Genomic DNA, 21,569 nt, shown 5'->3' with positions numbered 1-21,569 from the left:
GGGCATCTCTGAAAGACCTGCCGTTGAAAGCAGTCTTTTTGGTGGCTATCACTTCAGCCAGAAGAGTTTCCGAGCTCCAGGCGCTCTCATGTCGAGAGCCTTTTCTGCAGTTCACTGAGGCAGGAGTGACTATTCGCACAGTGCCTGCCTTCCTGCCCAAGATTGGTTCTCGCTTCCATGTGAATCAGCAGCTCTGTCTCCCTTCCTTTCGTAGGGAGGACTACCCAGAGGAGTACTCCGCTCTTGAATATCTGGATGTGAGACGAGTCATCATCAGATACTTGGAAGTGACCAATGATTTCCGGAAATCGGATCATCTGTTTGTCCTGTTTGCAGGTCCTCGTAAGGGTCTGCAGGCTGCTAAGCCTACAGTGGCAAGATGGGTCAAGGAAGCCATTGCAGCGGCTTATGTGGCTGCGGGGAAGGTGCCGCCTATCCAGCTGAAGGCTCACTCCACGAGAGCTCAGGCGGCCTCGATGGCAGAGGCCGGATCCGTCTCCTTGGAAGAGATATGCAAGGCGGCAACGTGGGCTTCGGCTCATACATTCTCCAAGCATTACCGTTTGACTGTGGCTGCACGGGCGGAGGCCTGGTTTGGAGCTTCAGTGTTGAGGTCAGGGATTTCTATGTCCCGCCCTGGGTGAGTACTGCTTCGGTACATCCCACCAGTCTATGGATTGATCAGCTTGATGATATGGAAGGTAAAATTATGTATAATCATACCTGATAATTTTCTTTCCATTAATCATAGCTGATCAATCCATAGCCCCTCCCAGATATCTGTACTGTTTATATTCTGGTTGAATTTTAGGTTCAAGTTTAGCCTTCAGTTACTTCAGGAGGACTTCGTGTTCAAGTTCTTCTTTCACTTGGATTCTACAAGAGTTGAGACGAGTTTGTGTTACAGTGAGCTGCTGCATTCCTCTCCCCTCCCGCTTCGTGCGGCTGTAGGGCAGCTTTGTACCCCTCCCGCTTCGGCGGTGTTAGGGTCAGTCAGCTCCTCCCGCGGTTGCGGTTGCAGGATAAGCCAGATCCCCCCGCATCGGCGGGTGTGGTGTCCCTCCCCCGCTCCGCGGGGATGAGCTGGACGGATTCCCCTCCCCCACTTGTGTGGGGATGAGCTGGGTTAATTCCCCTCCCCCGTTTCGGCGGTGGTGAGCTGGGCAGAGTGTCCCTTCGTGGGTGTAATTCTCTAAGTGCTGAGTCCTGCGGATGGAGCTTTGATATCGACATACTGAGGAGTTTCCGGCAGCACATGACCACATATAGGGAGGCAAAAGTTTGCTCTCTATCTCCACCTGCTGGTAGATGGACACAACCCACCAGTCTATGGATTGATCAGCTATGATTAATGGAAAGAAAATTATCAGGTATGATTATACATAATTTTACCTTTATTGTGCAACACTTAGTGGACTGGATCAAAGGGACTGCTCACTTTACTCCTACTGCACTGGAACAACAATTGATTGCACCAACAGACCTGTTTGTATTATCTTCACACTACATACCTTACTCGAGTTTTGAGTGCTGCAGCACATCCTATATTAAAAACTATGCGCCAAGTTTGGAAGTGCATTTGTAAGCAGTTGAAACTTCCCTCCACCTCCACCATGTTGCTCCCTCTTTGGGGTAATGAAGACTTGGATCCTGATGCAGCAAAGCTATATTTAAAATGTTGGTCTCGCTGTTGTTTTAGTTATATTTGTGACCTGGTGGCTGACGTGGGGTCCAAGAAGTCCTTTGAACAGCTTCAGGTGGAAGGGGGTGTCTGCATTCTGGTGACTGGCTGGCTTACCATAAGGTGCACCACTATGTGAGTGTGCTAGATGCTTCTACTTTGAATGAGAATGCTGTGGACTTACTTTGTGAAAGTTTGCTCTTATCCTGAACTTCTAAAGCAAGTTTATCCCTTTATCAAATCAGCTTGCGCAGTCTGACTCCTGCTTTTGATTATGATGCTCTGGCTGTGGTTTGGAATCAGACTTCATTGATGGAGGAACGAGTTACAGGTGATCAGCTGCAGTTGCTCATGAAACAGCCTGAAGCACCTTACAAATTCATTGTCTTTTCAAGAACAACAATATAAGCGTTTGCTCCGCCTGTACATTTCCCCATACCGGGCATTTTTGGCTCGTGTGACGGCAGTGGCGGAATGCCCACTTTGTAAGGCCAAGCTGGATACAATGATACACATGTTCTGGACATGCCCTATAATAAAACCTTTCTGGATGCTGGTGTTGACACACCTCTCTGCAGTACTGGGCAGACGCCTACCTCTCCGGGCGGATATTCAATTGTTTTTTAATTTTGTTTCATTGGGCTTTCGATCAGGGCCCAACCTTTTGCTGCATAAGTCATTTTTTCTGGCCAGAAAGAGTATTTTGATGTGCTGGAGACAGGCTGCTACCCCATCAGTCACCACATGGAGGAATTAACTTTTTAATTTAATGAAGATGGAGAAATTGGTTGCTAGTTGGTGGTCTTCTAGGGCCTGGAAGGCTTTTCAACAAATCTGGTCCCCAGTGAGGGATCATTTGCCTCATCATACTCATAGTTACCTGTTGAACTTATAACTTGAAGTATTTAAGAGGGTGGAGAGGGGGTGACAAGGTTTTGATCTGCTATTAATTGCGGATCAGACTGCCATGAAGAAACAACATGTGCAGTCTGGTCTGTTGTTGTGCCTGTTCTTTGAGTGGTGGGTAGAGGGAGGTAGGGAGGAAGAAACTTGAAAAATTACCACGATGTATTGTTATTTCTCTGAGGACAAGCAGGCTGCTTGTTCTCACTGATGGGTCGATGTCCACGGCAGCCCCCAGGAACGGAATTTTCAAAGCAAAAAAATCTTGAGAGCTTTGATAGAAGCTTCTGGCACGCGGGGCACAGCTGTCTTCGTGCTTATCATGCGAGAGTCCCACTCAGTTACCTTTTTTCCACGGTAAAGAGAGGCAGCGTATCGTCGTCTGTAGACCCCTTGAAAGAGCCTTCGGCCATTTTTCTTTCCGGAGATTTTTTCCAGTTTTCTTTGGTTTCATCTTTTTCTTTTCTTACCTTGCCTTTTGAAAAAAAAAAAGAAGTCCTTTACTTTTTTTTTAGTTTTTGCCCTTCTTAAGTTTCCTTTCGCTTCCGCCGCGGCTTCTCTTTTTGTGCTCTCCTTTTTTGGCACAATCGCGAACTTTGATGTCGCCACCGCTATTTTTCTGTCCATGTCATCAAGGACTCCCAGCAGCTTCAAGAAGTGTACTCGGTGCAACCGGTCGATCTCGGGTACTGACCCCCATGCGTGGTGTCTTCAGTGCCTTGGGCCCGACCATCGCCTAGACGCATGTAAGTTGTGTCTTAGCTTGAAAAAGTGGACACAGGCATCGAGACAAGCTCTTCGAGACCGACTTTTCGGAGCTTCGACTGGTACCTGGGCGTCGACATCGGCACCGGGGATGGCATCGACTTCAGGAGCGCAGGTAATGGTTGTCCGGAGACCACCACACGCTGGGAGCAGTGAGCCATCGAGTGGGTCTCCACCTATCAAAAAGCCTCCTGCTGTACAGAGCCCACGGGACCGAGCACTCTTGGACCCGACCCCAAGGAGGCGTGTGGATTCCACGTCCTCCTCATCGGTACCAAGGAGTATTGATGACGTGAATCAAGCGAAGGCGAAGAAGCATCGTCATCGGTCTCCTTCCAAGCATGATACCAGGAGCTCTGGGGCGTAGAAGGATTTGGCACCCGTGAAGCGCCGACGCCGGTAGGAACACTCACCCTCCATACAAGAGGTGTCTGTCTTCGGGCAGCCCGGTACCGCCTCCTCAACCTCCACAGATTCTGACATCGAGTCCTGCACCGACTCCACAGCCTTGCTCGACAGCGACTCTAGACGAGCACATCCGAGCCATTATTCCAAGTCTTTTGGAAGGGCTGCTGCATCAGGCTGCTCTGGTACCGGGGGTGCTTGCACCCTCCGTACCGTCTGTGGAAGCGGCAGCTGGCTCTATGGCTCTATGTGAGGTCTCCAACGCCAGTGCCACCTGTGGCATCGGCTGCCACCCAGGTCGACTCCCTGTTGACATCACTGGAGGGAGCTTCATCGCTGCCGGCATGGGAGTTGACTTCTCGACATCGCCATAGAGGACATGGTTCCTCGGCGTCGAGACAGGCCCGGTTTAGGACTGCAGTTAAGGAACTCTTGTCCGATACCGATGAGGATGCCTTGTGGGATGAAGGGGCGGATCCCAGGTATTTCTCTTCTGAGGAGTTTTGTGGTCTTCCCTCTGATCCTGCTCCTTCACCAGAAAGAAAGCTTTCTCTCCCGGAGAGTCTTTCTTTCTCTTTATTTGTCCTGGAAATATCTGTGGCTATTCCCTTCCCTATGGTATCTGAGGATGAGCCCAGGACTGAAATGCTCGAGGTCCTTGACTATCCTTCACCACCTAAGGAGTCATCCACGGTTCCTTTGCATAATGTGCTCAAGGAGACACTTATGCGGAACTGGATGAAACCACTAAGTAATCCCACCATTCCCAAGAAAGCTGAATCCCAGTATCGGATTCACGGAGAACCTGAACTGATGAAGTCGCAGTTACCTCACGACTCTATGGTTGTGGATTCCGCTCTCAAGAGAGCCAGGAGTTGTAGAGACTTTGCCTCGGTGCCCCCGGGAAGAGAATCTAGAACCCTGGACCCTTTTGGGAGAAAAGCGTATCAGGCCTCTATGCTCGCGGCCAGAATTCAATCTTACCAGCTCTACACGAGCATCCACTTGAGGAACACGGTGAAGCAACTGGCGGACTTTGTTGATAAACTCCCTCCGGAGCAGGCCAGGCCTTTTCAGGAGGTGGTCAGGCAGCAGAAGGCGTGTCGTAAATTCCTGTCCAGAGGTACTTACGATACGTTTGATGTTGCATCCAGAGTCGCTGCCCAAGGTATAGTGATGCGCAGCCTCTCATGGCTGCGTGTCTCTGACCTGGACAATCGAGTCCAGCAGCGGATTGCGGATGTCCCTTGCTGGGGGGATAATATTTTTGGTGAGAAAGTCGAGCAAGTGGTTGATCAGATCACGCAGCGGGAAACTGCTATGGACAATCTACTTACTACTACTACTACTATCTCTCCTGCCGGGCGCCTTCTGCTACTACCTCATCAGGTAGACGATTTTTCTGGGGAAGGAAGAATGCTCCCTATGCGTATAACAAGCGTAGGTACAATCCTCCTTCTCAATAGCCTTCTCAGGCTCATCCCCAGCGCGCTCGTTCTCATCAACAGCGTGCGCCAAGACAGGCCCCTGTGACTCCCCAGCAAAAGCAAGGGATGGGCTTTTGACTGGCTCCAGCTGAGCATAGCCGCTGTAAAAGTGTCCGTGCCGGACGACTTACCGGTCGGAGGGAGGTTAAAACTTTTTCACCAAAGGTGGCCTCTTATAACCTCCGATCGGTGGGTTCTTCAAATAGTCCGGTTAGGATACTCCCAGACTTCAGGCCCACAACAGACTAGCGTCAGATGCCTTTCTCCTTCATTGGGGGAAGGGCCTTCTGTATGCATATCCTCCCATACCTCTGGTGGGGAAGACTTTGCTGAAACTCAAGCAAGACCACAGAACCATGATTCTGATTGCTCCCTTCTGGCCACGTCAGATTTGGTTCCCTCTTCTTCTAGAGTTGTCCTCCAAAGAACTGTGGAGATTGGAGTGTTTTCCAACCCTCAGAACGAGGGGGCGCTTCTGCATCCCAACCTCCAGTCTCTGGCTCTCACGGCCTGGATGTTGAGAGCGTAGAGTTCGCTTCCTTGGGTCTTTCTGAGGGTGTCTCCCAGGTTTTGCTTGCTTCCAGAAAAGATTCCCGAAGCGGTGTTATTTTTTCAAATGGAGGAAGTTTGCCATCTGGTGTGATAGCAAGGCCCTAGATCTTCGCTCTTGTTCTACACAAACCCTGCTTGAATACCTTCTGCACTTGTCAGAGTCTGGTCTCAAGACCAACTCCGTAAGAGTTCATCTTAGTGCAATTACTGCTTTTCATTCTCGTGTAGAAGGAAAGCCTATCTCTGGACAGCCTTTAGTTTTTCACTTCATGAGAGTTTTGTTGTTGTTGTTGTTGTTGTTGTTGTTACATTTGTACCCCGCGCTTTCCCACTCTTGGCAGGCTCAATGCGGCTTGCATGGGGCAATGGAGGGTTAAGTGACTTGCCCAGAGTCACAAGGAGCTGCCTGTGCCTGAAGTGGGAATCAAACTCAGTTCCCCAGGACCAAAGTCCACCACCCTAACCACTAGGCCACTCCTCCACTTTGTTTTTGTCAAAGCCCCCTGTCAAACCTCCACCAGTGTCATGGGATCTCAGTGTCGTTCTCACCCAGCTGATGAAGCCTCCTTTTGAGCCACTGAATTCCTGCCATCTGAAGTACTTGACCTGGAAGGTCATCTTCTTGGTGGCTGTTACTTCAGCTCGTAGAGTCAGTGAGCTTCAAGCCTTGGTAGTGCATGCTCCTTATCTCAAGTTTCATCACAACAGAGTAGTCCTCCACACGCACCCTAAGTTCAAGTTCTTGCCGAAGGTGGTGTCGGAGTTCCATCTGAACCAGTCAATTGTCTTGCCTACATTTTTTCCCCATCCTCATACCCGCCCTGCCGAACGTCAGTTGCACACCTTGGACTGCAAGAGAGCATTGGCCTTTTACGTGGAGCAGACAAGCCCCTTCAGACAGTCCGCCCAAATGTTTGTTTCTTTTGATCCCAACAGAAGGGGAGTCGCAGTCGGGAAACGCACCATTTCCAGTTGGCTAGCAGATTGCATTTCCTTCACTTATGCCCAAGCTGGGCTGAATCTTGATGGTCATGTCAAGGCTCATAGTGTTAGAGCCATGGCAGCGTCGGTGGCCCACTTGAAGTCAGCCACTATAGAAGAGATTTGCAAGGCTACGACGTGGTCATCAATCCACACATTCACATCTCAGTACTGCTGTCAGCAGGATACCCGACGCGACAGTTGGTTTGGGCAGTCGGTGCTACAGAATCTGTTCGGGGTTTAGAATCCAACTCCAACCCCCTAGGCCCATTTTTATTCTGTTCCAGGCTGCACTCTCAGATGTTTCTGCATTAGGTCAATCTCAGTTATGTCCTCGCCGTTGCCAGGCCCAATTGATCTTCTTTGTTGTTTTGAGTGAGCCTGGGTGCTAGGGATACCCCATCAGTGAGAACAAGCAGCCTGCTTGTCCTCGGAGAAAGCGAAGATACATACCTGTAGCAGGTATTCTCCGAGGACAGCAGGCTGATTGTTCTCACAAACCCACCCACCTCCCCTTTTGCAGTTGTTGTTCTTCTAGTTCTTGCTTTTGGATATATCTGAGTGGGACTCCCGTGCGATGGGTGGGAAGACGGCCACGCATGCGCAGTTGCGCGCCCCGCAAGCCAGAAAGCTCTATCAAAGTTTTCGCGATTTTTTGCTTTGAAAAATTCCATTCCTGGGGGCTGCCGTGGACGTCAATCCATCAGTGAGAACAATCAGCCTGCTGTCCTCAGAGAATACCTGCTACAGGTATGTATCTTTGCTATTTCTTTGCTGTCTTTCTTGGTATTGTGTGTTCAAATTAAGATATAATTTTTTAAAACGACATCTGCTGTTTGGATGCCTAGTCTCGTAAGGTCCTCTTTGCAATTTTTAACAATCTTCTTGTGATTTAACAACTTTGAATAACTTTGTGTTATCAGCAAATTTAGGGCCTCGATTCCCATGCGGCAAATGTGATGCAGCCCATTCAAAATGAATGAGCTGTGGTGCATTTGCTGCACCGGGTATCGCTAGCGCGGTTTAGTAAAAGAGGCCCTTAATTGCCTAATTAATTATTCCCATGTATAGGTCATTTATAAATATGTTAAAAAGCAGGGGTCCCAGCAAAGACCCCTGGAGAACACCACTATCTACCCTTCTCCATTGAGAATACTGACCATTTAACCCTACTCTCTGTTTTCTATCTTTTAACCAGTTTTTAATCCCCAATAGGGCATTATCTCCTATCCCATGGCCTTTATCCATATGAATACCCCTTCAAAGAATTGTAGTAGATTTGTGAGGCAAGGTTTCCCTTGACTAGATCCATGTTGGCTTTGGAGCTCATTTTCAAAAGAGATAAACGTCCAAACAATGGCATAATCTGCACTAAACGTCCAAATTGGTATTTTCAAAACTAATTTTAGACGTTTTTCTATAAAGTCTGTTAGAAGTGCATTCAAATCACAAGGGGTCATGTCAGGGGCTTGTTAAGGGTGGGATCTGGGTGTTCCTAACACAGGTCTAGCTCAAAACATCTTATTCCTGGACGTTTTTGTTTTGTTCCATTATGGCTGAAAAATGGCTGTCTTAGGAATGCCCAAGTACCGCCCTGAACATGCCCCCTTGAGATTTGGACGGACTTCAGAGAAAAACGTCTAAAAAGAGGTTTCAAAAATACTGATTTGGACGTTTTTCTGAGAAAAACGTCCAAATGCAGACGTGTCACTTTTTGGACGTTTTTCTCTTTTGAAAATGAGCCTGTTGTTCTTCTATGATCTCTTTTGCAGCCTTGCTATCGGGATGCCCCATCTTCCCTGTTTTGGTGATATCTTTTAAAGATACCTTGTTCCAAACCATGCACTTTTGAGTGACTGTTGGCCTTCCACCAGTTTCTACTTCAAAAACTATTCTATCTCTTTTTAAATGTTGATGCCAGCAGTCTGATTCCACCCTGGTTAAGGAGGAGCCCATCTTTCCATAATAGGCTCCCCCTTCCCCAGAATGTTGCCCAGTTCTTAACAAATCAAAAACCCTCCTCCCTGAACCATCACCCAGTTGAGATTCTGGAGCGCTGCCTGTCTCTTGGATGGGGAACACTTCAGAAAATGCTACCATAGAGGTTCTGGATTTGAGCTTTCTACCCAAGAGCCTAAATTTGGTTTCCAGAACCTCCTCCCTCAACCCCAGCACTGTCTAAAATCTTATCTAGGTGCCATGTGAGGTCTGCCACCTTCATACAAAGCAGGCAGGAAAGTGTCCTCATGTCCAGCAGCCACCCAGCTATCTACATGCCTAGTGATCGAATCTACAACTACAGTGGCCATCCTAACCCTTCCCTACTGGGCAGAAGCCCCTGGAGACACATCCTTAGTGCAAGAGCACATTGCATCCCCTGGAGGGCAGGTCCTGGCTACAGGGTCACTTCCTGCCTCTCCACAGTGATGCTCTCCCTTCAGGAGACCTTTCTCCTCCATGGCAGCACAGAATATTGTAGGAGGTTCACTGTGCAAAAATGGTCATAATACAATCGTCTCGGCTTCTTTCATCATTTTTCTGTTTCTTTCTTTGCTGAGCTCATATTATGCTTTCCATCTGACCTTCAACATCTTTCTGCTCTTTCTGCACTTTGGCAATCAGTTTATAAACTATATGTACTCTTCCAACCAACACTTCAGTCTTCTATGCCATGATGCCACTGTGTTCTGTGTTTTTGGTATGCCTAGGTTAACACGAGCATTGACCGACCATAGAGATCAGTGGTGTAGAATAGGTAAAAGTGAATCGATTATTTACTCTTTTAAAAAGTACAAAGACTAGGGGACACTCAATGAAGGTAAATGAAAATACTTTTAAAAACAATATTTTATCACTCAGGGGTTCTTTTACTAAGCTGTGGGAAAAAGAGCCTTGAAGTAGGGGTGGGGGCCATTTTTCCCATTCGCCAGGGCCCTTTTTACTGCAGCAGGTAAAAAGCCCCAAAAACAAAATGGCCATATGGTAAGAAAACTCTTACCATGTGGCGATGCAGCGGGGAGCCCTTACCGCCACCCATTGAGGTGGTGGTAATGGCTCCAGCGGTAACCGGACAGTGTGTGGCGATGCTCAATTACCGCTGGGTTACCTCTGTGCTGCCTTTTCTGGGTCCCCTTCCCCCGGAAATGGTGCATGTTCAACCCGGAACTACTACCCTGAATAGCAAACGGTAAACCTATGTTGGGCTTACCGCCGCTCTGTAAAAGGGCCCCTGAATGAAGAGTTAAGCTCCTCCACTACTCCGGAGTGGAGGAGTAGCCTAGTGGTTAGTGCAGCGGACTTTGATCCTGGGGAACTGGGTTCAATTCCCACTGCAGCTGTTTGTGACTGTGGACAAATCACTTAACCCTCCATTGCCCCAGGTACAAAATAAGTACCTGTATATATGTAAACCGCTTTGAATGTAGTTGCAAAATACCACAGAAAGGTGGTATATCAAGTCCCATTTCCCCCTTTCCCTCTGGGGTTATCATTACTGTTTGCTGCAGCTTCTTTTTGGCAGTCTTCACACGGGTGACATCAGCTCGGTGTGCAGCAACAGCGTGCATCGGATGTCCTCTCATTCTCCCTGTCTCCTCAGCTCGAAACCTTGGGGTCATCTTTGACTCTTCTCTCTCCTTCTCTGCTCATATCCAGCAGATTGCCAAGACCTGTCGTTTCTTTCTTTACAACATCCGTAAAATCCGCCCCTTTCTTTCCGAGCACTCTACCAAAACCCTCATCCACACCCTTGTCACCTCTCGTTTAGACTACTGCAATCTGCTTCTTGCTGGCCTCCCACTTAGTCACTCTCCCCTCTCCAGTCGGTTCAAAACTCTGCTGCCCGTCTCATCTTCCGCCAGGGTCGCTTTACTCATACTACCCCTCTCCTCAAGACCCTTCACTGGCTCCCTATCCGTTTTCGCATCCTGTTCAAACTTCTTCTACTAACCTATAAATGTACTCACTCTGCTGCTCCCCAGTATCTCTCCACACTCGTCCTTCCCTACACCCCTTCCCGTGCACTCCGCTCCATGGATAAATCCTTCTTATCTGTTCCCTTCTCCACTACTGCCAACTCCAGACTTTGCGCCTTCTGTCTCGCTGCACCCTACACCTGGAATAAACTTCCTGAGCCCCTACGTCTTGCCCCATCCTTGGCCACCTTTAAATCTAGACTGAAAGCCCACCTCTTCAACATTGCTTTTGACTCGTAACCACTTGTAATCACTCGCCTCCACCTACCCTCCTCTCTTCCTTCCCGTTCACATTAATTGATTTGATTTGCTTACTTTATTTATTTTTTGTCTATTAGATTGTAAGCTCTTTGAGCAGGGACTGCCTTTCTTCTATGTTTGTGCAGCGCTGCGTATGCCTTGTAGCGCTATAGAAATGCTAAATAGTAGTAGTAGTCCTCCAAACTTTTGTAGTTGATGATTGTGACTGCTGACCCATTAGTCTTTTCCATTGCATCTCCAGTAGTAAACAGTTTCTCCCATCATCTTTTTGACACACTTATGTCTCAGGCTCAGAAGATAACCTTGGGCAACTAACTTCTCTTTCCCATTTTGAATCTACCAAGTCGCAGAACTCCATTCTTTAATATGTACACTGTAACAGTTGCGATTTAACTGAAATATTGTACCTCAAACACCACTCTTTGCACTAACTGAACATCAACTGTAGTTATGGATTTTATACTTGAAGCATAAATTTTTATAATAGTTTCTACCTTTTTATAGAATTGTAACATACAATTTCAGTTTACAGCCTTTGTTTTCATCTCGTTCACGAACAAACCTACTTCAAAGCTGCAGTCTTATTTAAGAACTAGTAAAAAAGGCCCGTTTCTGTATGAAATGAAACGGGCACTAGCAAGGTTTCCCCCCCTCCCTCCCTCCCTCGCTCTCTCCCTGTGTCCCCTCCGAGTTGCATGCGGTCCTCCCTCCCCTCTGTTTGAAGACAGGAGTGGACGTAAGGCTATGTAGTGCAGTGTAAGCAAGGAAGGCAATTTGGTTAATCTCTGTTTCCCATGCCCCGTGCAGCTGTCATTGCCATACACTCAAAAGAAAGCAAACCTGTGAGGTGCTGCATCCACGTTGTCATTCAGGTGTTGGCGGGATGGTGAGCGGCTGCAGCGATGACCATCGGGGGGGAGGGCTCAGGGCGGGGGGGGGGGGGGTAAGCAAGGAAGGCAATTTGGTTAATCTCTGTTTCCCGTGGCCCGTACAGCCGTCATTGCCATACACTGCAAAGAAAGCAAACCTGTGAGGTGTGGAGGAGGGTGTTTGAGGGGGATTGTGGGTGGGGGGAGGGGGTGCAGCGGCGACTCGGGAGGTGGGAGGGAGAGAGCAGCGGGTCCAGTAGTGACGGGGAGGGTGCGGAGAGAGAGGGTGTTTGTCATGCACGTCGTTGTGATTCTCTGTTTGCCCATGAGTGTAAGTGCCTCCCTCGCACCCTTCAATGTTGAGTCTGGCTGGCTGGCTGCCTCCCTCCCGAAGCGGTGTTGTCCCGTTTTTGTACGCTCATTTTGGGCGCCATTTTGGTTTCGTCGGCACACTGGCAGCTGATTGTCAGGCAGGGGGAGGAGTAGGGATAATTGTTCCGCCCTCAACGTCATCACGTTTGACACGAGGGTGTGGCAGAGAGACATGGCACGAACTAACGAACCCTTCAGGGGAAGTGGGTGGAGCTTCGGGCTTCATTAGAATGTTGGGGTTGCGAATTATGTCTGGAAGGGGCGTGGCTGAGGGCAGGTGTATGAGTGAGAGTGAGTGGTGCTGACAGGCTACAACAGTACAGGGCAGCGCTGCGTACGCTTTGTAGCGCTATAGAAATGCTAAGTAGTAGTAGGCTTCAGTGTTTCCCTGCCACACAGTGAGCTTCAGAATTGGAGGTGATAATTATTTATATAGATTGGCTTCCTAAACAAATTTTTTAGTAACTTAATACATTCATTCTTGACTGAAGTCTTTACTCTTCCACATCAATCACTTGTGACTTTGCAACTCTGTCGCATTCAATTAAATTTTTATCTATTGTATTACACTACGAAGTGGCTTCCAGGGTTAATGCCTAGATTAGATTAAAGCATGTGGTATAATCTCATTATTTACTTTATAAAACAGTCATCTGCCACATGAGAAATGTATGACTTCACGTCTTTATCATGATTATTTAAATTTTAGACCAATTGTCCATTAGACAAATTAACTTTTAGAGAAATTGTCTCTTTGGACGAATTGGACTTTAGACCAATTGTACCAAACCCATCAGAGGGTGGATGTAAGTCAGTAACTTTTGTAAGGTTTTCCACAATACTAAATTTTTTAGGGATCCAAGATAGCCACACGTACCTGAGGCACAGTTGACTTCCCTCTTCCGCTTTTTTGGAAATGCCCAAGCGTCGGGGAAAGGCGGCTGCTCGAGCCTTCCAACCACCCAAACCCACTATAGTAGGTCCGATGGACTGTCATGTGAGAAGTCTGGGGCTGAGGCAGAGGTCAGGTGTGGTCCCGATGAAGTCGCCGGCTTTGATTGGGGAAACGGCGGTGTCTCCAGGGCTAGAGACGTCTTGGAGCCCCGACGGGAGAGCCCCTCCCCCGCAGCCACGAGGATCGAGTTCTCCCCTTCTAGAGCCAGTGGTACTACCTGCAGGGTACTACCGTGAGTGAGGCTCATTTACACCAGGGGGAGACTGGAGGAGATGGATTGGATGTGTATCCTCGAATGAACAACTTTGCTGTGAGTAAAATGGAGGAGCAAAGAATACCTGAAACTTAAATTAGAATGATAAGTGAGTCTTCTGAGTCGACAGGAGTAACATTTTCTGAATTTTTGCAAAAGAAGCCTTCTGAGGTCACGTTAGATTCTTTATGGCGTTAAATTTCGGATTTAGGTAAGACTCTCTTTTCACAAACTTACATTCTTACACAGAAGCTTTCTTAAGTAGAGTTGAGAATAGAGAAAACTGAAACAGCCATGATGGAGTTACTTTCTAGAGTAAATCAAACTGATAAAGACTTTTCTACTGTTCAAAACTTACAGACTTCCTTGGTCAAAGATCTGACTAATTTGAGAAGTAAATGTGAAACTTTTGAAAAGTCTGCAAGGAGTAATAACCTCTGCTTTTTGAATTTCCCGAGGGTCCCTACAATTAGGCCCCTGGAAATGGTGGTTATATGAAAGAAATTTTGGGTTTAATGGAAGATAAGTTTCCTTCATTTTCACAAGTTTACTATCTTCCGAGGAAAGCAGTGAAACACCAGCAAGAACCTTTGGACATTTCCGCAATATTAGACACATCGGATAAAGAAATAGCCAAATCACTGATCCCCCGCTTTTCTAATGAACAACATTGCATCATCGCCCAATGTTTTTTAAGAATAGAGAGAATTTATTTCTAGGCTTTAAGATTCAAGTATTTCCTGATGTATCGAGAGATACTCAACGTAGACATAAGCAGTTTCTTTTGTTGAAACCTGGGTTTCTGCAAATAGGTGGAACCTTTTTCCTAAGATATCCATGTAAATGTATTATTAGATATAAAGATCTAAAATATGTTTTCTTCTAACCCTCTCACTTGTCAGCATTTTGGGTAAATAAGAGAACTTCAGGAGATTGAATAGAGCTCTTCATATAGTAAATATCTAGCTCATGCACCTCAGGTATAATATTGCCTTTAATTTTTCTTATATTTTTCCTCCTTATTAAGTCTTGAATCTAATATTGTGGACTTGAGTGTAAATATATTTCCTTTTTGAGAATTTCTTTGTAAAAGATTATCTTATCCTTAGACACTTTTCTGTACAAGTGAAGTTGCTTAGATTTAGTTTGTTAAATTTCATAAATAAAATTAAAAAATAATAATTTTTTAGTATCTGTTTGATCGTTTCCTGTCAAAGAGGCATAGAGGTGTATTTTCAAAGCACTTAGACTTTCAACGTTACATAGGAGCTCATTTTCAACAAGAAAATCGTCCAAAAAGTGGCATAAATCTGTATTTGGACGTTTTTCTCACAAAAAAGTCTAAATTAGTATTTTCAAAACCAATTTTTAGATGTTTTTCTGTGAAGTCTGTCAGAAGTGTGTTCAAATCTCAATGGGATGTGTCAGGGGTGTGTTCAGGCTGGGACTTGGGTGTTCCTAGTACTTGGATGTTTTTCAGCCATAATGGAACAAAACAAAAGTGTCCTGGACTAAAACTAAGACGTTTTGAGCAAGACTTGTTTTTATAATGAATAAGGCACAAATATGTGCTCTAAATGACCCCCCACAAAAGTGAATATAAATATGATTTAGCAGCCTCTATGACAGCCTCAGATGTTAGAGCTAGGTCTATTAGAACAGCATGCAGGTCCCTGGAGTAGTGTAGTGGTTAGTACAGTGCACTATGGAGTGGGGGACTCTGTTTCCTATCTCCCTCTACCTCTACATTTGTGGGGGAAACTGTGAGCCCTCTAAAACTCACCAGAAACCCACTCTACCCACATATAGGTGCCCCCCTTCACCCATAAGGGCTATTATAGTGGTGTACAGTTGTGGGCAATGGGTTTGGGGGGGGGGGGGCTCAGCAGACAAGATAAGGGAGCAACGGTGAGATGTGTTTTTGAAGTCCACTGCAGTGCCCCCTAGGGTGCCCCATGTATCTCCTGGGATGTCTGGAAGACCAATCTACTAAAAAATGCTGGCCCCTCCTACATCCCAATGGCTTGAATTTCTACATTTTTCACTTGGACGTTTTTTTTTTTTTTTTGTTTGTTTGTTTGTTTGTTTTAATGGGCCAAAACACAAAACCTTGTTAGAAACAGTATTTTCAAAAACAAAATATAGACGTTTTTCTCTTTTGAAAATGAACTTCTTTCCTATTTAGATTTTGGACGTTTTTTTTTGCAAAATGTCTAAAGTCAGACTTAGACGTCATATCGAAAATGCCCCTATGGAACTTTGTAAGTCTAGGAGCTTTGAAAATGAGCCCCATAGAATGCTTTAAGAGCAATCATTAGTTGTTGTTGTTTGACCAGTTCAGATACAAAATAAGTACTTGTATATAATATGTAAACTGCTTTGACTAACCAGGGAAAGATGGTATATCATATCCCATCCTCATCCCTTCGACTAGCAGAGAAAAAAAAAGTCTTGTGCACTTAGCCCAGTAAAGGCACTCTGCAGACTTAGATGCTCAGTATTTCTCTATCTCCAGTGGATGGTGACAGGCAGAACATGTAGCTCCTGGACTGATTACTGAATGAGCACCTGACCCTGTTGGAGAATTGGGCATCAGTTGAGCAGAGAGTTACCTCACTTGAGGTTTTAAGCTTTTTAAAAAAAAAGATGGTCAGAAGAGTCTCGAGTTCTTCCCCCACCCCACCCCACCCCCCTCCAGTTCACTGCTTTTCTTACTTTCCCTGTAAGGGGTTTAAATAATTGGTTGGGAAATTGCTTCTTCACTTCAAGACATTAGAAGAATTCTGTAGTGTTTCTGCTATCCACTAGTGCAGTCTCGAACAAAGTAGGCATATGCACTTGTGCCATAAGGAGGGATGACTTCCTTTCTCCAACTGGTCCTGAGGGAGCTTGGGTTAGAGGCAAACTGTTCAGAACTACCTGACAAAGAAAATAATAAAAGAAAATCATCCAGAGCACCACCATATAATGTTTTAAAAACTAAACGACAACGTTTTAAAACAATTTATGCTTCTATAGGGAGCCAATAAAGACCAGCATATAATGGGGTCATATGACCAAATCTACTTTTCCTACAGATCAACCTTGGCTTCTTCAGTAGTTTCTGCAAAATACCTAGATATAGTGAATTACAACAGTTCAAAGATAATAAATCAATACTCTGAAATGTTGAGGAATAAATATAGATTGAATTAAATGTAATTGCTTCAGTTTAAACATAGATTTTTTTGATTGCAGCATTTAATCTGAGGTTCCATCGTGAAAGATGAGTCTAAAGCATCCCAAAGACCCTGGGCGACTTACAACCAAACTAAAGCACGTAATGGACATAACACAACTCTTCTGTTCTCCGATTCCCTAATGTGGCTGTGCCACATGAACTTGATCTTACCACAACATCACCCTGTATTTGTTCACACCGGAGCCTGCAAAGGCTTGTTCGGTACTATGTAAGCCACATTGAGCCTACAAATAGGTGGTAAAATGTGGGATTCAAATGTAACAAATAAATAATAAATAACTCCAATATACTAATACTGGGTGATATAAATCTTCACCTAGAAGGCCCAAACTCTACCAATGCATGTGAATGCAAGGAATTCATCCACTCATGGGATCTTAACTGACCTCACATGCAAGTTACCCATACCAAAGGGCAAACATTGGACCTCTTATGTCATAAACTGGCCACAGACTACAACCTACTAATAACAGGCATCAGATGGACAGAAACACCTTGGTCCGATCACTACAAATTAAACCTATCCCTAAATTGGCGGATGAAGGGATCATATCATACACAAGAACATACAACATATAGCACCAGAGGGCAAATAGACCCAAAAGCATTCTGGCAACAAATATATGATAATGATTGGACAGCACGAACGGGCTTCATACACTGCCTCTCTCACTGGGACGAAAGATGCAGAAGCGTACTAGACGAAATGGCACCCATAAGAACAAGAACATCAAAAAGACAAAACTCAATACCATGGTTCAACGACGATCTAAAAAAACTCAAAACACAATCCAGGAAACTCGAACGAGCATGGAAAAAAATAAAAGATGAACACACACTCAATGCATGGAAACAAATACATAGGAAATACAAATATGCAATAAGACAGACCAAATGGTCTTACTACAAGACTAAAATAGGACCGGACTACAAAAACATGAAGAAACTATTTCAACTCGTAAATAAGCTACTAGACACCACCCCAATCACCACAACCAACACGGATATCCCATCCGCAGATAAACTAATGAACTACTTCAATGATAAAATAATAAAATTATGCAACACACTCCCTCAGCAAATCACTGACATTGAAAACTTCATCAACGGTATGGACCTAACCCCTGGGGTTTCCCCAGCTGATCGTATCTGGTCAGCATTTGCTCTCCTCACCACTGAATCAGTTTTACAGGTGACTTATAGGTTCTCCAATACCCACTGCAAACTGGATACCTGTCCCAGCCACCTACTTAAGTCTGCCCCAGACCGCTTCATAGCCGACCTCACATCCCACCTGAAATTCATGCTGTAACATGGTCTCTTCCCCAAAGAGTATGGCAACATCCTACTCACCCCTAAACCAAAAGACAGCAAGAAAAAAAACAAGTGACCTTGCCAACTACCGTCCAGTTGCATCCATCCCACTAGTAGTCAAACTGATGGAGAGCCTGGTAACCAAACAGCTTACTGACTACTTGGACAAGTTCTCAATACTACATGAATCACAATCAGGTTTCCATTCCCTCCATAGCACCGAAACTGGCCTAGTCACTCTCATGGCCAAATTCAAGCAGGAAATAGCTACAGGTAATAGTGTACTTCTCCTCCAATTTGACATGTTGAGCGCTTTCAATATGGTAAACCACAATATTTTACTAAGACTCTTAGACCACTTCAGGATTGCTGGAAACATTCTTAAATGGATCAAAGGTTTCCTAACCACCAGAACATACCAAGTAAAATCAAACTCAAATATATCATCACCATGGAAAGCTGCCTGCGGCGTATCCCAAGGATCACCACTATCACGAATTCTCTTCAACATAATGATGACCCCATTGGCAAAATCTTTATCCAACCAAGGCCTCAACCCGTTCATCTATGCAGACAGTGTCACTACCTACATTCCCTTCAGACACGATCTGATGGAAATCACCAATGAAATCAAACTCGGCCTGAACACCATGGACCTATGGGCAAACTCATTCCAATTGAAACTGAACACACTGCCTCATGCTCTCATCCCAACAGAATAAGTACAAACCCACTACTATAAACACCCCAGACCACACCCTCCCTATTGCAGATAGCCTAAAGTGCTAAACCCCTCAGAGAAAAACTGCACTGGCTCCCAATCAAAGAACGTATCACCTTCAAAATCTACACCCTGGTCCACAAAATCATCTATGGTGTAGTCCCAGGATACATGTTAGACCTCATAGATCTACCAACCAGAAACAGAACGGGATCATCACGAACAAACCTAAATCTCCACTATCCAAATTGCAAAGGACTCAAATACAAAACAACCTATGCATCCAGCTTCTCCTATATAAGTGCTCAGCTATGGAATGTACTGCCAAAAGCTGTGAAAAACAATCCACGACCATCTAAACTTCAGAAAACATTAAAAACCAATCTGTTCAAAAGGGCTTACCCCACCGACCCTACATAAATATGAACACTCAGCAACACAGCAAAATCAAGGATCATACTGGACAATATATAACATCCTTCTCTTAGATTCCCATGGTCCCTGATTTACACCTATCTTATTCGACCATAACATTACCTGTATTTACGGCACATTGTAAGCCACATTGAGCCTGCAAATAGGTGGGAAAATGTGGGATACAAATGTAATAAATAAAAATAAATAAATGTATTGATTAGTCTCCATTTAAACCTTGTTTGTGTGGCTTTAAATTTTGGTCCAATTTTCTTCATTCGTTTTTTATCAAGTACGAGGTTTCAGTGTACCATGGCAATGTAATTTTTCAAGCTGACTCCCCCCCCCCCCCCCCCCCCCCCCCCACACACACACACACACTTTTACAATGCTGTGCTAGCGGCTGCCTGTGCAGTAACACCGACACAGTCCATTCAAAGTGAATAGGCTGGGTCGGCATTACCGCACGGCAGCCACTAGCGTGGCTTTGTAAAAAGGGGGTTTCTTTGTTGTAATAGAGCTGTTTCATTTAGAATTTTATCTACTTGTTCTACCCAATCGCTTTCTAAATCGTTACTTTGTGATATTGTATAGATTTATTAGCTGTACTGCATGCAAAACATACAAAAAAATATGTTTACCTCATGCTCTTCTGTGGAAACTACTTTTGCTCATTTTTACCAAAGCATTAGGTATGGCTTTGAGAATAATTTTAAAGGAGGAAACCTGTTCTGCTATCCTTTTATGCATGACATTTTTGGTTTACACACATCTCTTTTCAAATTGCAGAGGTGCCTTATTCAGTCTTAATCCAGGGACTCTCGGCAGCGCACTCAGCCCAGCTCTGATGAGCAACAGCACACTGGCAACTATTCAAGGTTAGTGCAATACTTGTCTGATTGCCTTTCTTCATGGTGTGGCATGGAATCACCTTCCTTGGAGTGGAGTTAAGATGAGGCAGGAGTAAAATCATTACAAAGTTGGCACTAGAAATCCAGGCTGCAGTAGCCTGAATGAACTGATACATAAGTATAGTGTGTGGGAGTTCAGTTATGCTACATTCAATGTCTTTTTCTTGACACTACCAGATACTGTGAGGCATCACTGATGGTTGACTACAAGCATAGTGATAGATAGAAGCTAGATAAAATATCCCTAATGATTTTAAATTTGTAGGGCCTGTTTAGAAGAGTAGGCTTTGGAAGATATACAAAACAAAAGCCTTTCTTTTTTTAATAGTATGGTTCCTTTTTTCTGAAAGTTTAGATTATAATTAGCATACTTGAGTTTTGTGGGCTAACGTTAAGATATGTTATTTTACCACTGATTCTTGTTATTTTAGCACAGGTCCCATTTTATGCAATGAGACTTAGAGGCGTATTTTCAAAGCACTTAGACTTACAGAGTTACATAGCAACCTGTGGAACTTTGTAAATCTTAAGTGCTTTGAAAATGAGCCCTATAGTAACCTGTGGAACTTTGTAAGTCTATGAGTCCCCTAGTTACTAACTGGGGTTAACAGTAAAATAACATATCTCAGCAGTAGGCCATGTTGATACTTTCCCACCTAAATGTAACTAAAGGTAATTAACACCTTTTAAAGAAAACAAACCTTGTTTCAGTAAATCTAGAACCTTTGGAGGGTAATTTTATAATTGAGCACACATATAAATAGTACATACATTCTTTGTCCTGTGTGAGGACTAGCAATTTTGCTAAACAAAAGTATGCGTGTGCTTCTGCTTGTAGAATTACCCCAGAAAATGTATATATTTACATCTGTTCTTTACCACACATGCATTTCCTGATGATCTTACTCTATATATGTGTATTATCAAAAGCATTCTCATAAATGTAAACCCTGCACCCTGGAATGATGCCTCTCAATTTGGGTAAATTTATGCATGTAGAAGCTTTGTGTGCATAACTTTTCACACACACAGCAGGTGTCATTTTAAAAATGCCTATCTCCATATATAAAGCACTACTTTTTGTGCAAATATGACTTTTAAAATTACCCACCTTGATAGAAAGTAGACCTTTCAAAATAGAATATTTGTTATGCAGAATAAGTGTGTGAAATGTGCAGTGTCCAACATATTTTCCTTTAGAAAGCAGGCTAATCCTAGTAATTTATACCTACAAAGCAGACTTTAGGAGAAAGCGAGGAAACAACTCTATATGGAAAGTAAATAGGAAAATCTGTTGAGCCAGTAGTCAGAGTACAAACAAGGTGGCGATACTAGATTTGCTGCATTTAAAATCTTTGAATATATAGAATGTTATACAGTAGATACTTTACAGACTGGAGTCAACAAGCTCAGATAAATGCTGGAGAGTATGTCATCCAGTTCTATCTTACAGATCTGTGCTAAGTGTGTTCTGGTATACATGGATTTTGGAGCTGAATGTTTATTTTAA

At 44.7% G+C, this 21,569-nt stretch overlaps 1 protein-coding gene across 2 annotated transcripts in view; it reads left to right on the top strand.

Annotated features, from left to right (window-relative positions):
* Window positions 1-21,569, top strand: part of POU2F1 (POU class 2 homeobox 1) — a 419,716-nt gene that overhangs the window by 364,676 nt on the left and 33,471 nt on the right. For both annotated transcript variants that reach the window (XM_030203955.1, XM_030203956.1), the window contains exon 15: window positions 19,938-20,026. In XM_030203955.1, coding sequence (XP_030059815.1) covers window positions 19,938-20,026 — 89 coding nt within the window. The remainder of the gene's footprint in view (window positions 1-19,937; window positions 20,027-21,569) is intronic.

Source organism: Microcaecilia unicolor, chromosome 5, assembly GCF_901765095.1.
Source record: "Microcaecilia unicolor chromosome 5, aMicUni1.1, whole genome shotgun sequence".
Classification (NCBI taxonomy): Eukaryota; Metazoa; Chordata; class Amphibia; order Gymnophiona; family Siphonopidae; genus Microcaecilia; species Microcaecilia unicolor.
Note: the sequence above shows the minus strand (reverse complement) of the source record. Positions and strands in the feature narration are given on the sequence as shown.